The sequence below is a fragment of the Hippocampus comes genome, unplaced genomic scaffold, assembly GCF_001891065.2.
Source record: "Hippocampus comes isolate QL1 unplaced genomic scaffold, H_comes_QL1_v1.1 scaffold167, whole genome shotgun sequence".
NCBI lineage: Eukaryota > Metazoa > Chordata > Actinopteri > Syngnathiformes > Syngnathidae > Hippocampus > Hippocampus comes.
The window spans coordinates 803,811-824,018 of NW_017805502.1; the positions used below are offsets into that span (position 1 = coordinate 803,811).

The following is a 20,208-nucleotide window of genomic DNA, read 5'->3' on the forward strand; positions in this document are numbered from 1 at the left end:
ATGGGTGACTTCACATGCAAGATGACGTTTTATTTTTGCTACTTTTTGTTCAAGGCTGGTGCTTATAAGAGCAGGGCACAGAGGGAAAGGCAGAAGAAAGTGACAGTACAGTACTTCATCTTCGTCACATCACCAATGGGGTGAGGAGAAGGTCAAGTGTTGCTATGCTGAGAAAACATCAGAAAATGAAATATTTAGCACGTGAACAACCGGAGATACTGTGGGGTCAGACTCATGTCTGGCTCTCATCTGACTAAATAGTCAAAGGGTGCAAATTGGAAGGAGAGGATCTTTAAAGACAAATCGCGGGAATTAAATACTGTACTGGAGATACGGTGATAAGGTTTGTTAAACGGGAAGCTGCCAGTGGGAGAATCAGGTGGCCAGCCACAAGTGTACACAGCTCTTGTGTCTTTTAACTTAAAATGTACTTTGTTTCTTTTTCATCACGCTATAGTATACATACTGTACAAAAAGATCCACTGAACTGCCGCTCTGTCCCAGCAACGATCAGGGAGGTGGCGCAGGTTTAGGACACAAACATTCAAATGCTTCATATACCCAGGAAGGAGCAGGAAGGCTCTTTCTCTCTCTCTCTCTCACACACACACACACACACACCCACACACCCACACACACACACACACACACACACACACACACACACACACACACACACACACACACACACTTTCACATGATGGAAAAAATACAAGGCCGTGATGCTTTTCAACACAGTCAACAATAATACGATAATGTACAGGGAACTTATACATTAAAACCATGTGGGAATCTTCAGCTATGATAAAAATAAAACATGAGTCCATCAGAAGATCCTCTTAGGTTGCGCAGAGGAACAAAACATCCTGGCGGACGCCACACGGCGAGCCTATGACGTGGCATTGTGGCGAGGAGGAGGTGTGAGTGAGGATGAGATCGAAGTGGTGTACAGGAAGGACTGCATGGTCCCCTCCACGAAACAAAAAGTGCCAAGGTAAGCAAATTCAAGTAAGTTGTGCTCTTTACACAGGGCGCAGGGTGGGGGGGAGTACGGGAAGGAGGGCGTGTCCACTACTGGCTCTTGCTGTGATCAGTCACATTTGTTGACGCATTCATGGCCGTTTCGCCGCGAGCTGATTTTGAGAGGAGGTCAACCCACTTGGCCTGGAGTTCGGCATCTTGCACACTTAACAGCACAGTTTGCGGACTGTGACTGAGCCGGATTACATGTTTGACCTCTGACCTTTCACCTGAGGACGGCGACGGCGTCGTCACCTCAAAGCCGGACAGGGGCACGGCTCTCGCCCCCTTCAGGTCCTGCAGGGATAAGTGCAACACATTCAGAATCAATCATTTATTTGGAGTTGTAGTCAAAGATGGTGCGAAATGATCATCGTTATTACTTTTTCAAAGTTGGATTTAAACGAGGGCTGTGACTACTGAGCATTTTTAGAATCTAGAATTGATGATTCTATTGATCATTCCATCGATTAATCAGATACAGTTTTTAATATCCACAGATACAGTTTTTAATATCAATTTTTACAGCGTTTTACCAGACCATTTTTTCCCGGTTACTGTTTTTTAACCAGTTCATATGGGTTATATAATAAATGTACACATGTTTTTTAAGCACAGATGAAACTTTTGTAGAGTATTTTTTTGTCCTCAATCACTTTTTATCAAGCACATCGTAGTGTAATAATAATAATAATAATTATTATTATTATAATAATTATATAATAATAATTATAATAATAATAATAATTGTTATTATTATTATTATACTAATAATAATTATTATACTAATAATCATAATAATAATAATGAATAATATATTGATCAATATTTCTGAATTAAGGGTTAGGTTCTGTATCAGGTGGATTTTCTTTTCTGAAACGTCATACATATAAATGACAACGCACAGTTAAATCTGTATTGCGCAAGCTTTTTTTACATCAGATACTGTAGCTCACAAACCTGATGGAAAGACACCTTTGAAATCAGCGTAAACATTTTTACGGACACATAAAAAACATCTTGATTAACCTGTTTTATTGCTGCATTGTTTAACGCAGCAATGTCACATGTGAGGGATTGATGTACTGGGCAGCCGTTTTGGAAATGATTCAGTTGGTGGTTCGGTCATTGTTTTCCAAAGCACAAGCGGATGTTTGCAAATGTCTTGTTTTGATTAAACACGCATGATAATCGGTCTGCTTTCATGAAGAGCTACAGTAATCAGAGAATAATTCCTGTTGAAAGGCTGAAATGTGAGGATTTGGACAGTTGTAAGTTAATGGCTCTAAAGGATTACTCGGTGACTAAAACAGTTGTCGATTAATCAATACATTTTGACACCCCTCGTTTCCATCCAAGGATGCCAACTTGTCTCTTTAGCTGCATGTGAACAAAAATAGCTGCTTCAAACAAACCTCTGAGACAACGATGAAAAAGTTTACAAATAAAGCAGCACTATTGGCACCAGTCTATGTATGTGTGTTTGTGTAGAGTACACATTGGGCCATACCTGCCCACTGCTCTGCAGATACAACACCAGTGGCTCAGCCTTTGTGACAGCCGCCCACATTTTGGTCCAACTCTTTCCTTTCTCCTGCACATGGAGGTGGCCACACAAGAGGCAGTTCTCCCCTGTCAATGATGCTTGCCTCTAAAACAGATGACATGCGACACCGCTTCAGTACAAATACGGTAAAGCACCGGTGCGTTCGGGGACACGGCGGAATGTGAAAGACAACAGGCTTTGCGTGTTGTATTTGAATAGCAAGTTCCACAGCACATTTTGACTTGTTCACCAATAGGAACAATTTTAAGTAAGACCCAATGGAATGTTTCATAATTATTGTGACAACTCGCTGATGTGATCAGTGTCTTCTCAGAAATGAATATATTTAATCATTAACTATAACATATGAAGGTAGTTTGAGCAAATTTATTTCAAAGGTGTAGTATATCAAACTAGTAGACCTCGCCTTAATCAGTACCCAAGAAGGAGCTGTTAGTTTCAAAAAGGTTGGTGACCCCTTGTCTATTGACTGCCTATCGGGGTCCTCGGTTTCCGACATACATTTCGCGGCATAGTGTTACCACTGTACGTAGTGTTTTATAACTTCAATTATCTTACATCTATGGCCTCTGAGAGTTTTTGTTCAACAAATATTTACTGTAAAAAATATTTACTTAATTATGCATCAGTTTAGGCTCCTGAGTGCTGCAGGAATGGACCCCCTGTAAATGTGCATGTATATTTGAAGTAACATTTTGTACTTTTTGGTTATCATTTTAGTGTGATGACCCACATCCCAATTGTTCCTCCTGGGAGTAAAAAGACCTAACTGTGTCACTTGAACATGGTAATGTACACCCAGCAAACACTCTGATTTTCCCTAGATTACCACGCAGAATCTAAAGTGATCTAATAAGATAAAAAAGGAGTAGTTATTGAAGTTGCAATTGGCTTTGCCTTAAAATGGCACTGTTTTATACTTTGCTGCTTGTTTGTAATATTTTGCTCCTTTCTTTGTACAAGGCGAACTGCTGATAGAGCCCTCGATATCATTAACATTTGCAGCTGTACATAATGTATCCAGTGAGTGTATGATTCTCACAGGGGTTTGTCTGAGACAAAAGAAACGTAGACGTCATCTTGAACCCAATACGTCTGTGAACTCAAAGAAAGAAAAATGATGGTGATGGCAGAGACAAGAGTCCAGAAGTGACTGTCACCAGACGGTACCGTGAAAACAATACGCCATGGTAACCCTATACAGTAGATGTCCTTTCATTCAAAGGGCAGAGTTTGCTGAGCCAAGAATGTAATAATAATAATAATAATTGTTATTATTATTATTATACTAATAATAATTATTATACTAATAATCATAATAATAATAATGAATAATATATTGATCAATATTTCTGAATTAAGGGTTAGGTTCTGTATCAGGTGGATTTTCTTTTCTGAAACGTCATACATATAAATGACAACGCACAGTTAAATCTGTATTGCGCAAGCTTTTTTTACATCAGATACTGTAGCTCACAAACCTGATGGAAAGACACCTTTGAAATCAGCGTAAACATTTTTACGGACACATAAAAAACATCTTGATTAACCTGTTTTATTGCTGCATTGTTTAACGCAGCAATGTCACATGTGAGGGATTGATGTACTGGGCAGCCGTTTTGGAAATGATTCAGTTGGTGGTTCGGTCATTGTTTTCCAAAGCACAAGCGGATGTTTGCAAATGTCTTGTTTTGATTAAACACGCATGATAATCGGTCTGCTTTCATGAAGAGCTACAGTAATCAGAGAATAATTCCTGTTGAAAGGCTGAAATGTGAGGATTTGGACAGTTGTAAGTTAATGGCTCTAAAGGATTACTCGGTGACTAAAACAGTTGTCGATTAATCAATACATTTTGACACCCCTCGTTTCCATCCAAGGATGCCAACTTGTCTCTTTAGCTGCATGTGAACAAAAATAGCTGCTTCAAACAAACCTCTGAGACAACGATGAAAAAGTTTACAAATAAAGCAGCACTATTGGCACCAGTCTATGTATGTGTGTTTGTGTAGAGTACACATTGGGCCATACCTGCCCACTGCTCTGCAGATACAACACCAGTGGCTCAGCCTTTGTGACAGCCGCCCACATTTTGGTCCAACTCTTTCCTTTCTCCTGCACATGGAGGTGGCCACACAAGAGGCAGTTCTCCCCTGTCAATGATGCTTGCCTCTAAAACAGATGACATGCGACACCGCTTCAGTACAAATACGGTAAAGCACCGGTGCGTTCGGGGACACGGCGGAATGTGAAAGACAACAGGCTTTGCGTGTTGTATTTGAATAGCAAGTTCCACAGCACATTTTGACTTGTTCACCAATAGGAACAATTTTAAGTAAGACCCAATGGAATGTTTCATAATTATTGTGACAACTCGCTGATGTGATCAGTGTCTTCTCAGAAATGAATATATTTAATCATTAACTATAACATATGAAGGTAGTTTGAGCAAATTTATTTCAAAGGTGTAGTATATCAAACTAGTAGACCTCGCCTTAATCAGTACCCAAGAAGGAGCTGTTAGTTTCAAAAAGGTTGGTGACCCCTTGTCTATTGACTGCCTATCGGGGTCCTCGGTTTCCGACATACATTTCGCGGCATAGTGTTACCACTGTACGTAGTGTTTTATAACTTCAATTATCTTACATCTATGGCCTCTGAGAGTTTTTGTTCAACAAATATTTACTGTAAAAAATATTTACTTAATTATGCATCAGTTTAGGCTCCTGAGTGCTGCAGGAATGGACCCCCTGTAAATGTGCATGTATATTTGAAGTAACATTTTGTACTTTTTGGTTATCATTTTAGTGTGATGACCCACATCCCAATTGTTCCTCCTGGGAGTAAAAAGACCTAACTGTGTCACTTGAACATGGTAATGTACACCCAGCAAACACTCTGATTTTCCCTAGATTACCACGCAGAATCTAAAGTGATCTAATAAGATAAAAAAGGAGTAGTTATTGAAGTTGCAATTGGCTTTGCCTTAAAATGGCACTGTTTTATACTTTGCTGCTTGTTTGTAATATTTTGCTCCTTTCTTTGTACAAGGCGAACTGCTGATAGAGCCCTCGATATCATTAACATTTGCAGCTGTACATAATGTATCCAGTGAGTGTATGATTCTCACAGGGATGTGCGTGCGTGCGTGCGTGCGTGCGTGCGTGCGTGCGTGCGTGCGTGCGTGCGTGCGTGCGTGCGTGTGTGTGTTTTATGGCTTACTGTCTTGGTGTCTCACCTCAGGCGCTGCTTTCCTCTTCTGTTCACCACCATTGAGATTTTCCAGACTTAGGCTGGCCTCAAAACACTCCGGGCACACTCGACTTGTTTTGTTGTCCAAGGTTTTTGAACACTTTGCACATATGGCCTGTGGGATTGATTGACTGTCTTTATTTCAAAGATGCAAACAAAATTAACATTATTTGTAAGAAATATACAAATAATATATATTGCTGCTGTCCATTTTAATCATTTTTTTAATATTAATGAGATGTCCGAAATGAAGACACCCAATTAACGTAAGAATAAAAAAAATAAAAATAAATAAAAAAACAACAACAACAAAAACTGGACATGCGTTTTTTTTCACAGTCCAGTGACAATATATAAACTAATCATATACATGTTTGATTAAGAAAGAAACGCACACATAATTTATAAAATTTTAACTCCTCGAGATGGCACTCTTGGTTTAAGGATGCAGTGGAAATTTCATTTCCATTGTACTAGTCTTTATCTTTAAACCAAGAGCATCATCTCGAGGAGTCAAAAATATCAGAAGTGCTTGATGAAGCGTCATTTTCCCAAGAGTAATAAATGCATCCATCCATTTTAGAATCCGTTCAACCTCACGATGGGGCGTACTTTCCCAGCAGTAGGCAGGGTACACCCTGAACTGATTGTCAGCCAATTGCAGGGCACACATAGACAAACAACTGGTTTAGGGTGTCCCCTGCCTACTGCCCGAAGACGGCTGGGATAGGCTCCGGCACCCCCCGCGACCCTTGTGAGGATAATGCGGATCAGAAAATGGATGGATGGGTATATATAATATGCTCACCCCTCCACAGGACTTGCAGTGGTGTTTGCGTTTTGTGAAATTGAAACTCTCGTTGCATCCTTTACACGTTTGCTTCTCTTTATCTTTCTTTCTTGAACTCTTCTGCAAAAATAACAAAACAAAACCAAAGTGTCAAGATATGCACATAGTTCAGCACAACACAAGAAATGTATACTCACCCTTTCATGCAGTCTTTCCCCATCCGAGTCGATGGACGTGTTGGACCAGGGTCCCTGAGAATACGAACGCAAACGTGAGCATCACAGGCTTATTTCTGCAGTTATGCATCCCTTCCACAAGGTGTCAGTCTAAAGTCACAGAGGAAGCCAGTTGTGTTTGGCTGTGCACCAGGCGCAGCAGCTTAAAGTAGGTCAAAGCAGATCCATAGGAATCATTTTTGACTTGGGCTTTCCCTATAAGGTCATGCGTGAGGTGTGGGAGACTAGTCGTTATGCGAAGAAGAAGAGCATCTTAAATTGTGAATGTGTGTATGATTCACATTCATATATGGAGAATTGTTCAAGCAGACCAGATGATGGTAAATGTACTTGGTGCCTGGTATGGCTCATAATTCATCACTGACCCAATCAATCAAATGTTCAAGGTGGTCTTACCGGTGATTCCGGGGCGTGGTCATCCTCCCGCGAGAAGGAGCTGTTGAAGGCTTTATTGAAAGTCTCGCTGTTTTGCTTGTGTCGATCAATCGTGGCCTGGATGACCTGAGTGTGAACAGAGATTTGGAGCAGATGATGATGATGATGATGGAGGACAGGGAAGGAGATGAACGAGATATGACTGAGCTGCAATGATGTACAGTACACGGTTGGAATCCATTAATTAACAATATGTTGATTGCTGTTGGGAGTTTGGAGTGGTGGTGGTGGTGGTTTCTTTCCAGTAGTTTGGTTACCTTACCCTATTCAGCCTTACCCTTCTCATGCATTAAACCCTCCTCACAATCCAAATCTTTTGAGTGTATGTTCCACTGTCTGTCAGCTTTCACCCTCAACCCTCTGTGCAATGAGGCCACCTCTTCTTCAAGGCCGCCAAACTCATAATCAGCTTTTCTCTGCTGTAATGAGCTCAATGAGCCATTATCGAGAGGCTTTAGTGGAGAATAGTGTAAGCCCCCAACACCATGTGGGTGGGCAGGAAATCTTTTGTGAGTGCATTCTCTAATTCAGCTGAACCACCACAAGGGTCAGGTCTGACCCCCAATTTCCCGGCAAAACGCTCACCCACCCCTGCACCTCCACACGGAGATTGCTCAATACCATGCACCAGAATGTTGCTTTGTTTGTTTACACACATTTTTTTCCAAACTTTTCAGCCAATGTTCCATCAAAGAGTCTCCATTGCCATATTCCAGCGGCACCATTAAGGCACTCTTTTTTGAGGTGAGTTTGGTACCCCCAAAAGATTTGTGTTGCTTTAACTTACCTGAATCCAGTCTTCTTTTTCCTCAGCTGTCCTATGGGAGAAAACCACCATCATATATGTGTTTTTCACTACTTTTAAACCTTTGACACTTTCTGTATGTAATGTTGCTTATCTTTATACTTTATGATGTGATAAGATCAAGGTATCCATTTTTGCATCCTGGATTGGATGCCAGCCATTTGCGGGGCAATTAACCATGAACACTCACATTCAAATGGGAGGAAGCTGAAGTGCCCACTTATTAAAACTGTCAATTATATCAAGTCTTAAAGTGACTTATGTAAAGCAAATGATGCAGTTTTCCAATTATTTTATTGTTTGACAACAGTTATTAATACTGTATGATAAAATGATGATAAAGCTTTGAACGTTTCTGTGGTGTCTGTTTAAGTGTTTTTACCTGGCTTGAAGTTCGAGTGAACGTTGTTTGCCAATAATGGCAAATGTGTGAGGAAGATTCTGCTTCACGTTCTCCTGCAACTGAGGAAACAACGAAGCGTGATGATTTGCATTCATGAAATTTAAATAGGTCATCTTGAGGCAAAAAAAAAAAAAAAACCCAAAAACAATCCTATAACAAAGTACCTCCATGCCAGCAATGTCAATTCTCTCCCTAACGCTGAACTTCTGCCCCATCAGTCGGAGTTTAGGCACACAGTAGAGTACCATGTTGTTAAACTAAGAGAGAGAGAGAGAGAGAGAGAGAGAGAGAGAGAGAGAGAGAGAGAGAGAGAGAGAAGAAAAAACATCAAGTTGGGGCTCTTCTCTGTGAAAATCCTATCTCGCGCTGTCATTTCATTCTCACCAAGTAGAGGTATCTGTCCTGTGCTGTTCCATTTTTGGCTGACATCTTCTTGATATGTCCTTCCTTGATAAGCTCATTGGCTGGGTTCACAATGTCCTCCTCCCCTCCCAGCCTCTCATAAACCTCAAGCAGTTTGTGCATCTTCTCCTGGAAACATCAGACAGAGCAGGAATGAGATCCACACCACAAGATGGCGTTGTTTTATCAGAACAGTCATCCATCGCTTTGCTGGCCAGGCAAAGAGCAGGTATTATATTTCTTGATCGATCATTTGACCACATTGGGAGGTTTCAGGGAAGTAAGGGATACAAGTCAGACCGAGAAGTCAAAGTGATGAAGAGGATGGGTGTCACGCCAAGCCAGTCAGACATCCGCACACTGTGAAACTTGATGCAGGAAACAGCAACTTCCTGTCTGAACCAACTCAGTGTGTTCACTCCCTCAGACCAACACTTGCAGCAACAATTCAGCATCAGCAGTGCGTCATATGAGTGTTGTCATGCATAGAGTTCAATGAGACGGTATTGGACAGATTTTTGTTGAGCCTCACCATTTTCTTGATTGCCGCGTTGGAGTGATTGGCCGCAGTAGATATTAACTCCAGTGCCTCTGTAGAAAAGAGCATAAATATGTGAGCATGAAATTTGAAATGCGCAAAAATGAGACTGTTAAGACGGGAAGTTATGTACATGGCCATTCTTAACTGTGGAGGAAAGCCTGTTGAAAGTTGCGAGCAACACCAGTGTGATAAACGACTGTGGAATGTGGAGTGGATGAGGGAAAACCCTATAAACTAAACAAAGGGTTGAACTTAAGGCTTTTGTAATCGGACACTGTGATGCTGGAGCATTTGAAGTCTGATCTGACCTTTCCAGAACCAGAGTGCTACACCCGATCTCAAAGAAAGACTCACTACAATGTGCTATTGTGACTCAGACAGACAGCGAAGGTGATGATGAGTGTTTTGCTGCTCTCACTTTCTGCATCCTTTCGGTCAAGAGCATCTTCGGGCAGGTTCTTCAGGTAGTCTTTGAGCAAGAGCTCATAGCGGGGAATCCTCTGCACCGGTTCGAGCATGTGATGCTGCAAAGTCAAGTTGCCGCAAACGTCCTGTTTCTGCTCATCGCAGTGTGAAAAACAAACATACAGAAACTCTCAACAGACACATTCGGAAAACCGGCAAAATATTCAGATCCAAAGTAAAGTTGTCTTTGAAGTGACGCTGACACAATTTGTTTTCACTTGCGGTTGTGCTTGTGTTGATTAGTCTGACGTTGTGACATTATTTCTACAACTGTTGTAGAAAAAAGTGTATATACAATTAAATTAACCTCTGGCTGCTAAAAACTGAGCACTGAATTTTGCATCCGTTTCATTTTTTTTCCAACTCCTCCAGTAGTGGATGTGCAAGTGTACCTAATGAAGTGTATGGGTGGTGTAAATATATTGTGGGCATGAATTCTTGAAGAGCTGGGTCGATTACTCGGAGGCGCTGCTATGAAGATTTCTTCATTGACCAACTGGGTCAGGTTCAGAAGGGGTACCTGCCTCTCCAAAGGCGCCTCCCTGCAGCGTTTTCATCTTGTCAAATAGATTTTACATAATTTGAACGAACATTTCATCATACAATATTGAGACGAATGTTCCCCACTCGGCATACATTGCAGTCTGGCATCCTGGAAGAGGGATGCCCCCACCTGCGGCCCCTTCTCAAGGTTTTTTCTTTTTTTTTTTTTTTTCAAGTTTTTCCTTGCCCTCCTGGAGGTTAAGGTCAGGGGATGTCGCGAAAATTTGTCAACTGTGGGCATGTGAAGCCCTTTGAGACTGTTTGTGATTAAGGGCTATATAAAAAAATGTGACTTGACATGAATTCCAAATGACTGGGATTCTGAGACATGATCACATTACTGTGAGCTAGGACAAGCCAGTGAAAAGGAAATGTCACAAGAAAGTCCCTTGGCTATGAACCAAAAGTGAATGACTTTGTTTGAAGTGCCACAGTAATGTGACATGAAAAAATAGCACCATGCCCACTCAACACAACACAATACACACAAACCTGTATATTTTGGACGACGCCCTTAAACTGCGAAGACCGTTGTGTCCAGGTGTTGACCAGATCCATCGCTCGGTCAAAATTTTTCACATACTCGCCATACATCTTCATGAAAGGTGCCAGTTTCTGAAGGATGTCCCCAATACGAGGGTTGGAATTCCTGCGGGGGGAAAAAAACAAAACCAAAAACAGCACTTAAAGCTTGATTAAAAACAACTCAGATCCTTACGAAGACAAGTTGCGTGTTAAAGCACAGAGTGTAGCTACATTACCTCGTAAGGAAATTGAACAATTATAGTTCCAGTTCCAGTTTCAACACTGTGACAATGTAAAACCTCTAACAAGAGTCCAATACTAATGCTAATGCTAATCATCCTGATTGCTAAGTGATCGCCACAGTCTCTTGAATGCTACGGGTGGCGGATCCTCCTCACCATTCTCCAGTGATGCGTGTCTTGAGCTCTGGGAGCAGGAACTTGTCATGAAAGCAGTAGATGGAGGAGATGTTGGAGAAGATCCCTGTAATGACATCCTGAGGGATTCCGGCCTCTGTGAGCTTAGTGCAAAATACCTGCAGAGAAAATATGCGCACGACATACTGTAATTTCAGTGTGAAAAACACGTGACGTTGATTTTGGTTAATAAAGCGAGAAAAAAAAGGGACAGGTGTATGCCGCATACCACGAAAATATTTTAGTCATGTCCATTAATATAATGTCCAAAAATGTCTCATGGCATTTCACTTGATTATAACGCACTTTTTATGAGGGACGGAAGGCTGAAGGAAGGCTCAAGGTTGTTGATAACTAAGCTGCATAAATATGACACATGATTCGAGAGTATTTTCCTGTATCAACTTGTCTTGTAACTTGACACAACTCACCGTAGTGACTAACAGTCGACTGTCAAAACTTTTGGGGCCAGCAGAACATTTTGACAATGCACCGATATTGAACGTGAGTGACAGAAAGCAGAATTTATGTCTGTTTTCATAACATTTATGAACATAAACCTTTGTGCAGCAAAGTTTTGACAAGCTGCATTAAAAAAAAAAAACTGAACCTAATTGGCTCACCAATGTTGTACACCAAAAAAGTAGACAAACTATGGTCGCCATGACAACAACACCATTTTAACAAGCCCTGTTTTAATTGATTCTGACCTATTCAATTATTAAAATGATCAAACATTTAAAAAACATTATATACCCAAATATATTCTGCAAAGTATAGTGTCAAGTATTTTTAAATTGGCCATAAGGCTCAGATTTGGAATTTCTCTGCGGTAATTAATTACATGCAGAACCTTTTGTTAGAGCCAGAGGCAAAGTCATGGATGGGCACAAACATTTCCATGAAAACCAATCAATGTCACATGAATGCCGGCGTGACAACAACAGGCGATGAACTGTTTCATGTGGAGTGAGAGCACCGGGATCACTACAGGAGGCAAAAATGTTCTGTGGAAAAACAGACTTTTTAACGTGCTTGTAGATGACCACCACGCAACCCACTGGACAACTTTGGAATTCCAATTTGCATCACAGTGTATGAGGAGATAAATGGAGTGTGAAACTCATTTACATTGAAATCAACCCTTTCGCAAAAAATGTGTCAAAAGGTGAAGTTATTCCTACTAAAACACAAGTCATCTCTTGGCATGCATCACTTTCGGCACCGTCTTAGATTGTTTTAATGAGCTTTCTAATTACAAACCCTGCTAATATTTTCAGAAACCCACACTTTTAATCCGTCATTAATCCAGGGATTTACACACAATTGTACACGTGGCACTCCGCAGACACCAGAGTTGTCAATCTGCTTGGATTGGAGGTAACCATTTCGTATATATCACATGCATGCAACAGAGTCAACGTTTGTCACAACTGCGCTTACTCCGATTCATTCGGTCCACAACGCTGCTTTCCCTGGATCACAGAACATTTACTTATTAATCCGGCTCAGCCCTGATCTTAATCACTCAGACCGCTGGCACACTCTGGAAATTGAAATTTGTACCCAAACATTCCGGCATGCTTACGAAAGCGCCAGTTGGCAAGACGTCACGAGGCTCCCATGAGGTTACCTGGTCGAGGAGGTCGAGCCTCTTGACGTAGGCCTCTTCAGTGTGGAGAAGTTCTTTGGCAATGTTCAGCAACCTGTGCGCTTCTGAGCACTGTGGGGCACATATCACACACGTACCAATTGAGTGCAGGGAAGACTACTACTGAAGTCACCCCAAAATGTTAATAAAGAAGAATGAAAATGTAAATGTAAAAAAAAAAAAAAAAAGTTATTTTACAATGCACTTGTAAAAAAAAACTCAGTTTCAGATTTGGCTTTTTTGCCTGAAAAGGCAAGACATTTATACTATTATGGGTACAACCAACAAACGGGAGAGATGTATTATGCGTAAAAAAAAAAAAAAATGGAAAAAAATCACTTCTGGAGCTGAGAGAGGATCAATCAGAGCCATTGCACAAACATTGGCCATTGCCGGTGCAATTATTTGGACTATCCTGGAGAAGGCGGAACACGTTGGCGATTTTAGTAACCAACATCAACAGCAACAGTGCAATGCCTATCCCAGAAACTGTAAACTACTCATTATCAAGAAGAATAGGAACGCCAGGCTAGAATTTGTCAAAATGCAAAAAGACGAGCATCAAGCGCCTGATCTGAAGGATACAAGACCATCTCATCTGTGATACATGGTGTGGCGCTCCTGTCATGGGTTAGTCTTGCAGGGCTTCTTCTCTGACCGTCTCATTTATCTTTATTACTGATGTTAACACATGATGACAACAGTAAACTCAGCGGTCTGCATTAAAATTTTTGTTTGTTATTTTAAAGAAAGCTGCAACCAAATTGAGTGGTGGATCCTGCACCATGCAGCAAGGAGCCAGAACACACAACAAAGACATTAACAGGGCTCAGTTAAAGAAGGTCTCAGACTGGTCAGACGACCAAGCTTAAACCCCGTGGACTTACGAAACTGAATTTCCATAATATCCTAAAACATTGTATCAACTGAATGAGCTCTGTGGCGAAAACCTGGAAAAGTCTCTCAAAAGAAGAGCAATGCCAAAATTTGGTAATGTCAATGAGTCACACGCTTGTTGCAGTCATTGCAAGTGCAGCGATTGCAACTTCATCAGAAGTCTTAATCAGCACTCATCTAGACTACGCCTGGCTGCTCCAATACTTTTGCGAACCTAAGGATGTGGTCTTCAATTACTGTTTACGCTACCTTCTCAGTTGTGTACGAGTTGCCAATGGAAATAAAAAATGCAACCTTGATCTAGTGTCATATTCATCTTCTAATTTTCAATTCGAATCTGTTTGGAAACGGAGAGAGTTGTGATGATTTGAGGGGAACTGATGTTTTCCAGAAATATAAGACGTGGGCTAACAGAAACAAGGATGTCTCTCAGTTAAGGGTGTACATTTGTGGAGTAAGTATGATAATTTGCTGAAAATGTATGCTTCAATTGTATTTTTTAAAAGAATACTTAACTTAAGAATTCACTTAAGAAGTGAATAAATATATGGAACCAAGCGCAAAATAAAGCGTATACAGTACATAGTGTACATTTTTGTTGGCATGATTGGGTGGAATTTTTTGGGCGTGACAAGTTTTGGTTTGGTTTTCGATTCATGACATAAATTTCATTCTGAGATGATGGAATTTGTGTTGGTGCTTCGATAATTTTCTTAATATGCTTGTCTTGTACAAAAGAGCATAGGTTTGGTCAGCAGCAACTTCGCCCAAGGGCTTTTCGTTTGGATTTGTTTTCCTGTAAAATTCTGGATTGACTGTTTCTCTTTTGACTGAAGTTGATCAGATAAATCAATCAAACAGAAAAAAATAATAAGAATTAGCCTCTGTTGCCTACAGGTGCCAAAATATGTATGGCACATACAGTAAGAAGCAACGAGGATAAGGATATGCATGGCCGATGCTGTCCACGATCAATAGTGTGGCTGAAGGATAAGAGAAAAGTGAAACGATCTTAAATGCGGGGAGCCTTTTATCCAGCATCCGACGCAAGCTCCTGTTACCGCTTGCAGGCAGGTATTCATCTCTCTCTGTAATTGCAGAGCCGTTTTTAGAGTCAAGTCGAGCACTTGTGGCCGCCAATGTGAGGTTGTCACGGCGTGTCGCATTTCGTGAGGAGTATTCTTACCAGGCTGAGATAATAATAGAGATTGGCTCGAGGAGGAAAGATGATTCAAAGGTGCCATGAAAATTCTTAGAAATGGCCATTTGTACAAGAGCTCCTGACCTTGAGCATAGTCAAGGCGTTTTGACAATGTTGCCTCATTCCCATACCGCTGACACCCTATTTTATATCCAGCTCACTTGTAAACGGATGACACGGCAACACGAGTCACGATCTCGCTGAATGCGACTTGAACTGAGGGTGACCTGGGGGACTGAGCATTAAACCCAATGTTTTTCTCAGATGCAGCTCATTTCCTACCTCAGCCTGTTCCTACCTTTGATTGTATTTGCGCTTGCACATTAATAATTAAACATTATTTTTGTTTTAAATTCCTCATTTAAATAATTCAAGCAACATGACAGTCCTCCAGAGATTGTAGTTGGAGAAGTAGTAGCTCATTTTTGGAACAGGGAACAGAGTTCAAAATTTTGAATCATGACTATGAGCTAAAAGTAATTAATATAGTCACTTGTAATGTGCTTTATGTAATTTGAAAAGTAACTAAGTTACTAATACCAGGTTACGTGACAATGCGGCGGAAGCATGTTCAGTAGGTACTCACTTTTTGTGCATCTGTCAGATACCCGGTTTGTGTGTCTGTGAGAGAGTTGATCTCTCCACTGCTCCCTTCATCCAAGTCACTGTCCTCATCCTGAGTCGAATCCCGTTTGTTGCTTAGGGTAACACAACAAGACACGCTCTCCGTTTCCGTGACACTGTCATAATGATCCTCCTCGTCAATGGCGTCCTCGTTGGGGAACACCTCCCCTTCCGCGGCGCACGACGGGCTGTCGATGCCGCTGTCCCGGTTGGGAATTTTGATCTGCTCCGAAGAGTCTGGATTGTCTAGAAACTCGTGGGAGGAGCCTTCATCCCGCTCCCTGTCGTCAAGGCAGCCATCGCCGTGGGTTATGTCCACCTCCACATCCAACGGGGTGTCATCGGAGCCGTCCATGTGCATAGACGCCAGGCAGGACAATTCGGGCACATCGTCATTTTCTTCAGAGGTGCAGGGTGCGAGTTTGTTCAAAGGGGAGGAGTCTCCCGCTATCTTTGCTGTGGTGTCCTGGTCACAGGAGGAAGTGATGTCACACGCAGTGTCCATTCTAAGACACAGGTGTAGCTGGGAGCGGGGAAGCGCCCCCAAGATGGGGACCCTGGGAAGAAAGGAAAGCAATGACTGCACACCGGACAGTGAGGCTAAAAAGCACATCAATGGTGAAACAAATTGAGGTGTGTTCATTCAATGAAAGACTTGCCAGCTATGTTGTTACCTTGTATTTTCAAACCTCTCGATGAGCAGGCCAACTTTCTGGATCTCCCTCTGCGGCTGCGCTCCCACCGCAGGGGGCACAACCCCAGGTTTGGGTTTCGGCGGTGGCGCTGGAAGAGGCCTGCAGGGCGCCGGCGGGATCCTCTTGGGTTTCTTGTCTTGCCCGAGAGCGAGCAGGTGCGACGGTTTAGGGGGCACTGGAGGAGCACATGTCCAGAAAAGGCAAGAAAAGCAGAGCGAGACACAAACATGAGGCTGCAGTCATCACGCGTGTATCATGTCGAAATCCAAGGGAGAAAACCTCCATGGCTCTCTGTAAGAATTAAGCCTGCCCGGTCCTCTCTTGAAAACAAAACAGCAGCACCAAACAGTAACAAAAAATAGCAGTGCTGAACTACTTCTTCAGCTTTCTGACAACTTCCTTATTTCAAACAGGATACTGAGATGCGTGTGCACGTGAGCCACCACAGTTCCTGTCTGTATATTGAGAAAAGATGCACAGACACAGTTGTGGATTATCTGAAGTATGCACACGGCGCTCATGCTTTCCTGCTCACGGTCCTCCATGACAAGTGTCGATCTTTTCCGAAATGGCTGACATGTTTGCGTTAACAGTGAGCTTCCTCTGTGTCTGTCTGTCTTATTTACCTCGATGCGTTTCTCCAAAGATAAATGGCACAGTCTGCCAAAAAGAGCGCCACTGAAGTAGGACGAACCTAAAATTGTGTATGCCAAATATAGCACAACATTAAAATTCTATTCTGTTCTTCCAAATATAAACTGAATTGAACCCCCCCCCCCCCAATTTCAAATGTAACAATGTTTATTAATTTGAGGCAATACCTTTATGGAATCTTATCATTTGTGACATGACAAATTAGATAACAACAACAGTTCCAGGCAATACAATACAAATAAACACATTTCACATGTGTCACTGTAGCAGTGCGTGCTTCATGTATGTTGACCATAGTTTTGAATATGTTCCCATTTTATGGATGAAATGATTTGAAAGCAATGACTCAGGTTCACTTTTGTGATTCTAACCATCGGTTGTTAATGGGAACTGAAATGTTAAGATTAGTACTAAGTGATCACACAGAGCACTGTTTTCAAGCTTCAAGCTGAAATAATTGTGGTATCCAGCCAGAAAAATGAGCAGATCAACTAACAGACCAGAAATGGGAATTAAGGGAATATCGAGTAAGTGTTACTATAGTACAGCACAAACTGTGGATGAATATAGGCCACTTGAAATTTGGGGCAGTGTTCAAGTGTGAGCTTCAAAAATTCCCCAAACACAGCAGATGTTCATAATTAGAAGATGTCACGACACAATCTCACGGGAGCCCCAGCTTGCGAGGAGGTGACCTAGTGAGCAGAGCAAGTGGCAGTATGAGGCCAGTGGGCAGACACCGACGCATTTTCCTTTCTTCTTTTCTCCACACACGCGCAGGTCAAAAACATCCATCCATCCATCCATTTTCTGATCCGCTTATCCTCACAAGCGGGCATGCTGGAGCCAATCCCGTTTGTCTTCGGGCAGTAGGCGTATCCTGAATTGGTTGCCAGCCAATCACAGGGCACACAAACGAACAACCATTCGCGCTTACACTCACACCGAGGGACAATTTAGAATGTTCCATTAACCTGCCACGCATATTTTTGTGATGTGGGAGGAAACTGGAGTACCCGGAGAAAACCCATGCAGGCACAGGGAGAGCATACAAACTCCACACAGGAAGGCCGGAGCCGGGATCGAACCCTGCACCTCTGCACTGTGAGGCCGACGCGCTAACCAGTTGACTACCGGGCCACAGGTCAAAAACAACTTCACGGAAATGGCGAGCGCATCAACGGCGGCTGCACTTGTGCCAAGCCGTTACCTTGAGGCTTCTGTGCAGCTGGCGGTCTCGGGGAGTTGGATGGCTGTGGCCGCGGCTTGATGGCGGGCTTCTCGTGACATGATCCTCTTTTTAGCAGCGATGGAGAACACAGGTAATCCGCTGAGCCATACTGGTACTGGGCGGAGGCGGCAGGGAGGTCTGAGGAGAACAAACATGAAGGAAGATGGCTTTGACGGGATCGTCCTTTAAAGGCACATGCGGTATTCGTGAATTGAAAACACTGGCACATGGCTTTGTGGGGGCAGTACTGAAAGCGTGTGACCTTGAGCTCACTATGTGTTCTCGGGATTATGTAGAGTAGGGAGGCCGTGTCACCGCATCGATTGGCCCAAGCGGCCTGAGGCAGCCGAGTGAGTTGCAGATTTGTATCTGATTGACTGTATTTAATCTTCTCGGGAATGCACAAACTGAAAGTGCATGCGAGTGTTTGACAGTCAAATACATTTTCAACTTCAAAGTTCACCTCCAAAGAGGTTTGATGAGAGCATGGCTCGTTTTTACCCGGCATCTATTTAGCCTCTTTTACATCCATGCACTGAATAACTGAGAAGCATTTTTAAAAAAGATGAAGCACCTGAAGGTTGTTTTCATTGTTCTACCTGTGAGTAAAGGAGCAAATGACATTGCAAGGACAGGAAGTGAAAAGTGGTCCGAAAACCCAACTGCTCAAACGCTTTTTACATGTCAAGTTTGTGCGTGTTTTTCAAATAAACCCATTGGGGGTGGAAAATAACTCTACTGTTGTTGGCATCAGACCAAAAATTGCCAGAAAATTCTGCATTGAAGAGATGAAATATGTGTGAAGATGAGTGAAATGGGAATAAATGGCATGCTTGGAACAAAAACAATCATTTGTGTGAACTCTAGATTTATGTGCTCTTCTCGCATAGCTTGGAGTGTTAAAGTAGGAGTCACCTCGAGTCTTTCTGCGTGACGTTTGCATGTTGCTTGCGTGGTTTTCATTCGATGCTCCAGCTTCCTTCCCCATTTCAAACACATGCATGGTAGGTTCAGTCAAGACTCTTTGACTCTGAAAGTTTGGTGGTCTTGTAGTGTCTTGTACTTGATTGCCAAATGACTTGCCAAAGGCAACTATGATGAGTTCGAACTCAGCAGTGAACCGATGCGGGATATCATGGATGGATGGGACGGAGGGACCGACGCAAAAACAAATCTAAAAAAACCCTATGTGGCAGTTTTATGTGCCCAAAATAATTTGTCTTTGTAGTGTAGGCATGTGAATATTGGTTGAAAGTGATTTTCAATTCATTCTGTGTTTTACACAACGTCCCAACTTGATTGAAATTGGGGTTTGTACGTCGAGTTTGGAGTGACGTTGTGGACTGCAGATTAACAAAAAACAGCACTGACCACATGGTAAATTAGACTCCAGTCAATACAAGCTTTCGTATCTAGAAACAAAACCAAAATGGCACAGGCCCTACACAGCAACACCTCATTTTATGTCTTCTCCAAGATGCTCCAGGTTCCAGGAGAGAATTCTCTCAGTAATGAGTCCCGTTACGCCTTTGACGCCATGTGGCACGCTGCAGGCTTCCCACCACCATTTTTGCTCCGTGGCATCATAAGAAGCATCTCAGGAGAGAAAAATGTAATCGCTAAGCCCTCACACTCTTATTAACAACTGCCCAAAACACATTCTATTAGCTAGAAGCAGACATTATTAGCACACTGTTAATCAGATCCCACAAGTTGATTGAGTCAGAGCACAAGACCTTTAAGTAAGTCAACGAGCATGTTTCTCCTCTAAATAAATGACTAACCAAGAAGTCTGTGACCAGGGATGTACAGGGGTCGCGGCTGGGAAAAACAAATAAGTATGGGAGATGGTGGC

General features: G+C 42.2%; 1 protein-coding gene across 2 annotated transcripts in view; it reads right to left on the reverse strand.

Annotated features, from left to right (window-relative positions):
• Positions 1–644: 644 nt before the first annotated feature.
• The window catches only part of fgd (faciogenital dysplasia), a 49,791-nt gene continuing 30,227 nt past the window's right edge, over positions 645–20,208 (reverse strand). For both annotated transcript variants that reach the window (XM_019877288.1, XM_019877287.1), the window contains 18 exons: positions 18,333–18,491; positions 16,448–16,643; positions 15,736–16,330; positions 13,034–13,123; positions 11,383–11,519; positions 10,952–11,108; positions 9,870–10,008; positions 9,443–9,501; positions 8,893–9,039; positions 8,673–8,765; positions 8,488–8,567; positions 8,088–8,118; positions 7,262–7,366; positions 6,827–6,880; positions 6,648–6,749; positions 5,826–5,954; positions 4,619–4,759; positions 645–1,317 (listed from right to left, as the gene is read on the reverse strand). In XM_019877288.1, coding sequence (XP_019732847.1) covers positions 1,072–1,317; positions 4,619–4,759; positions 5,826–5,954; positions 6,648–6,749; positions 6,827–6,880; positions 7,262–7,366; positions 8,088–8,118; positions 8,488–8,567; positions 8,673–8,765; positions 8,893–9,039; positions 9,443–9,501; positions 9,870–10,008; positions 10,952–11,108; positions 11,383–11,519; positions 13,034–13,123; positions 15,736–16,330; positions 16,448–16,643; positions 18,333–18,491 — 2,660 coding nt within the window. In that variant the 3' untranslated portion in view covers positions 645–1,071. The remainder of the gene's footprint in view (positions 1,318–4,618; positions 4,760–5,825; positions 5,955–6,647; positions 6,750–6,826; positions 6,881–7,261; positions 7,367–8,087; positions 8,119–8,487; positions 8,568–8,672; positions 8,766–8,892; positions 9,040–9,442; positions 9,502–9,869; positions 10,009–10,951; positions 11,109–11,382; positions 11,520–13,033; positions 13,124–15,735; positions 16,331–16,447; positions 16,644–18,332; positions 18,492–20,208) is intronic.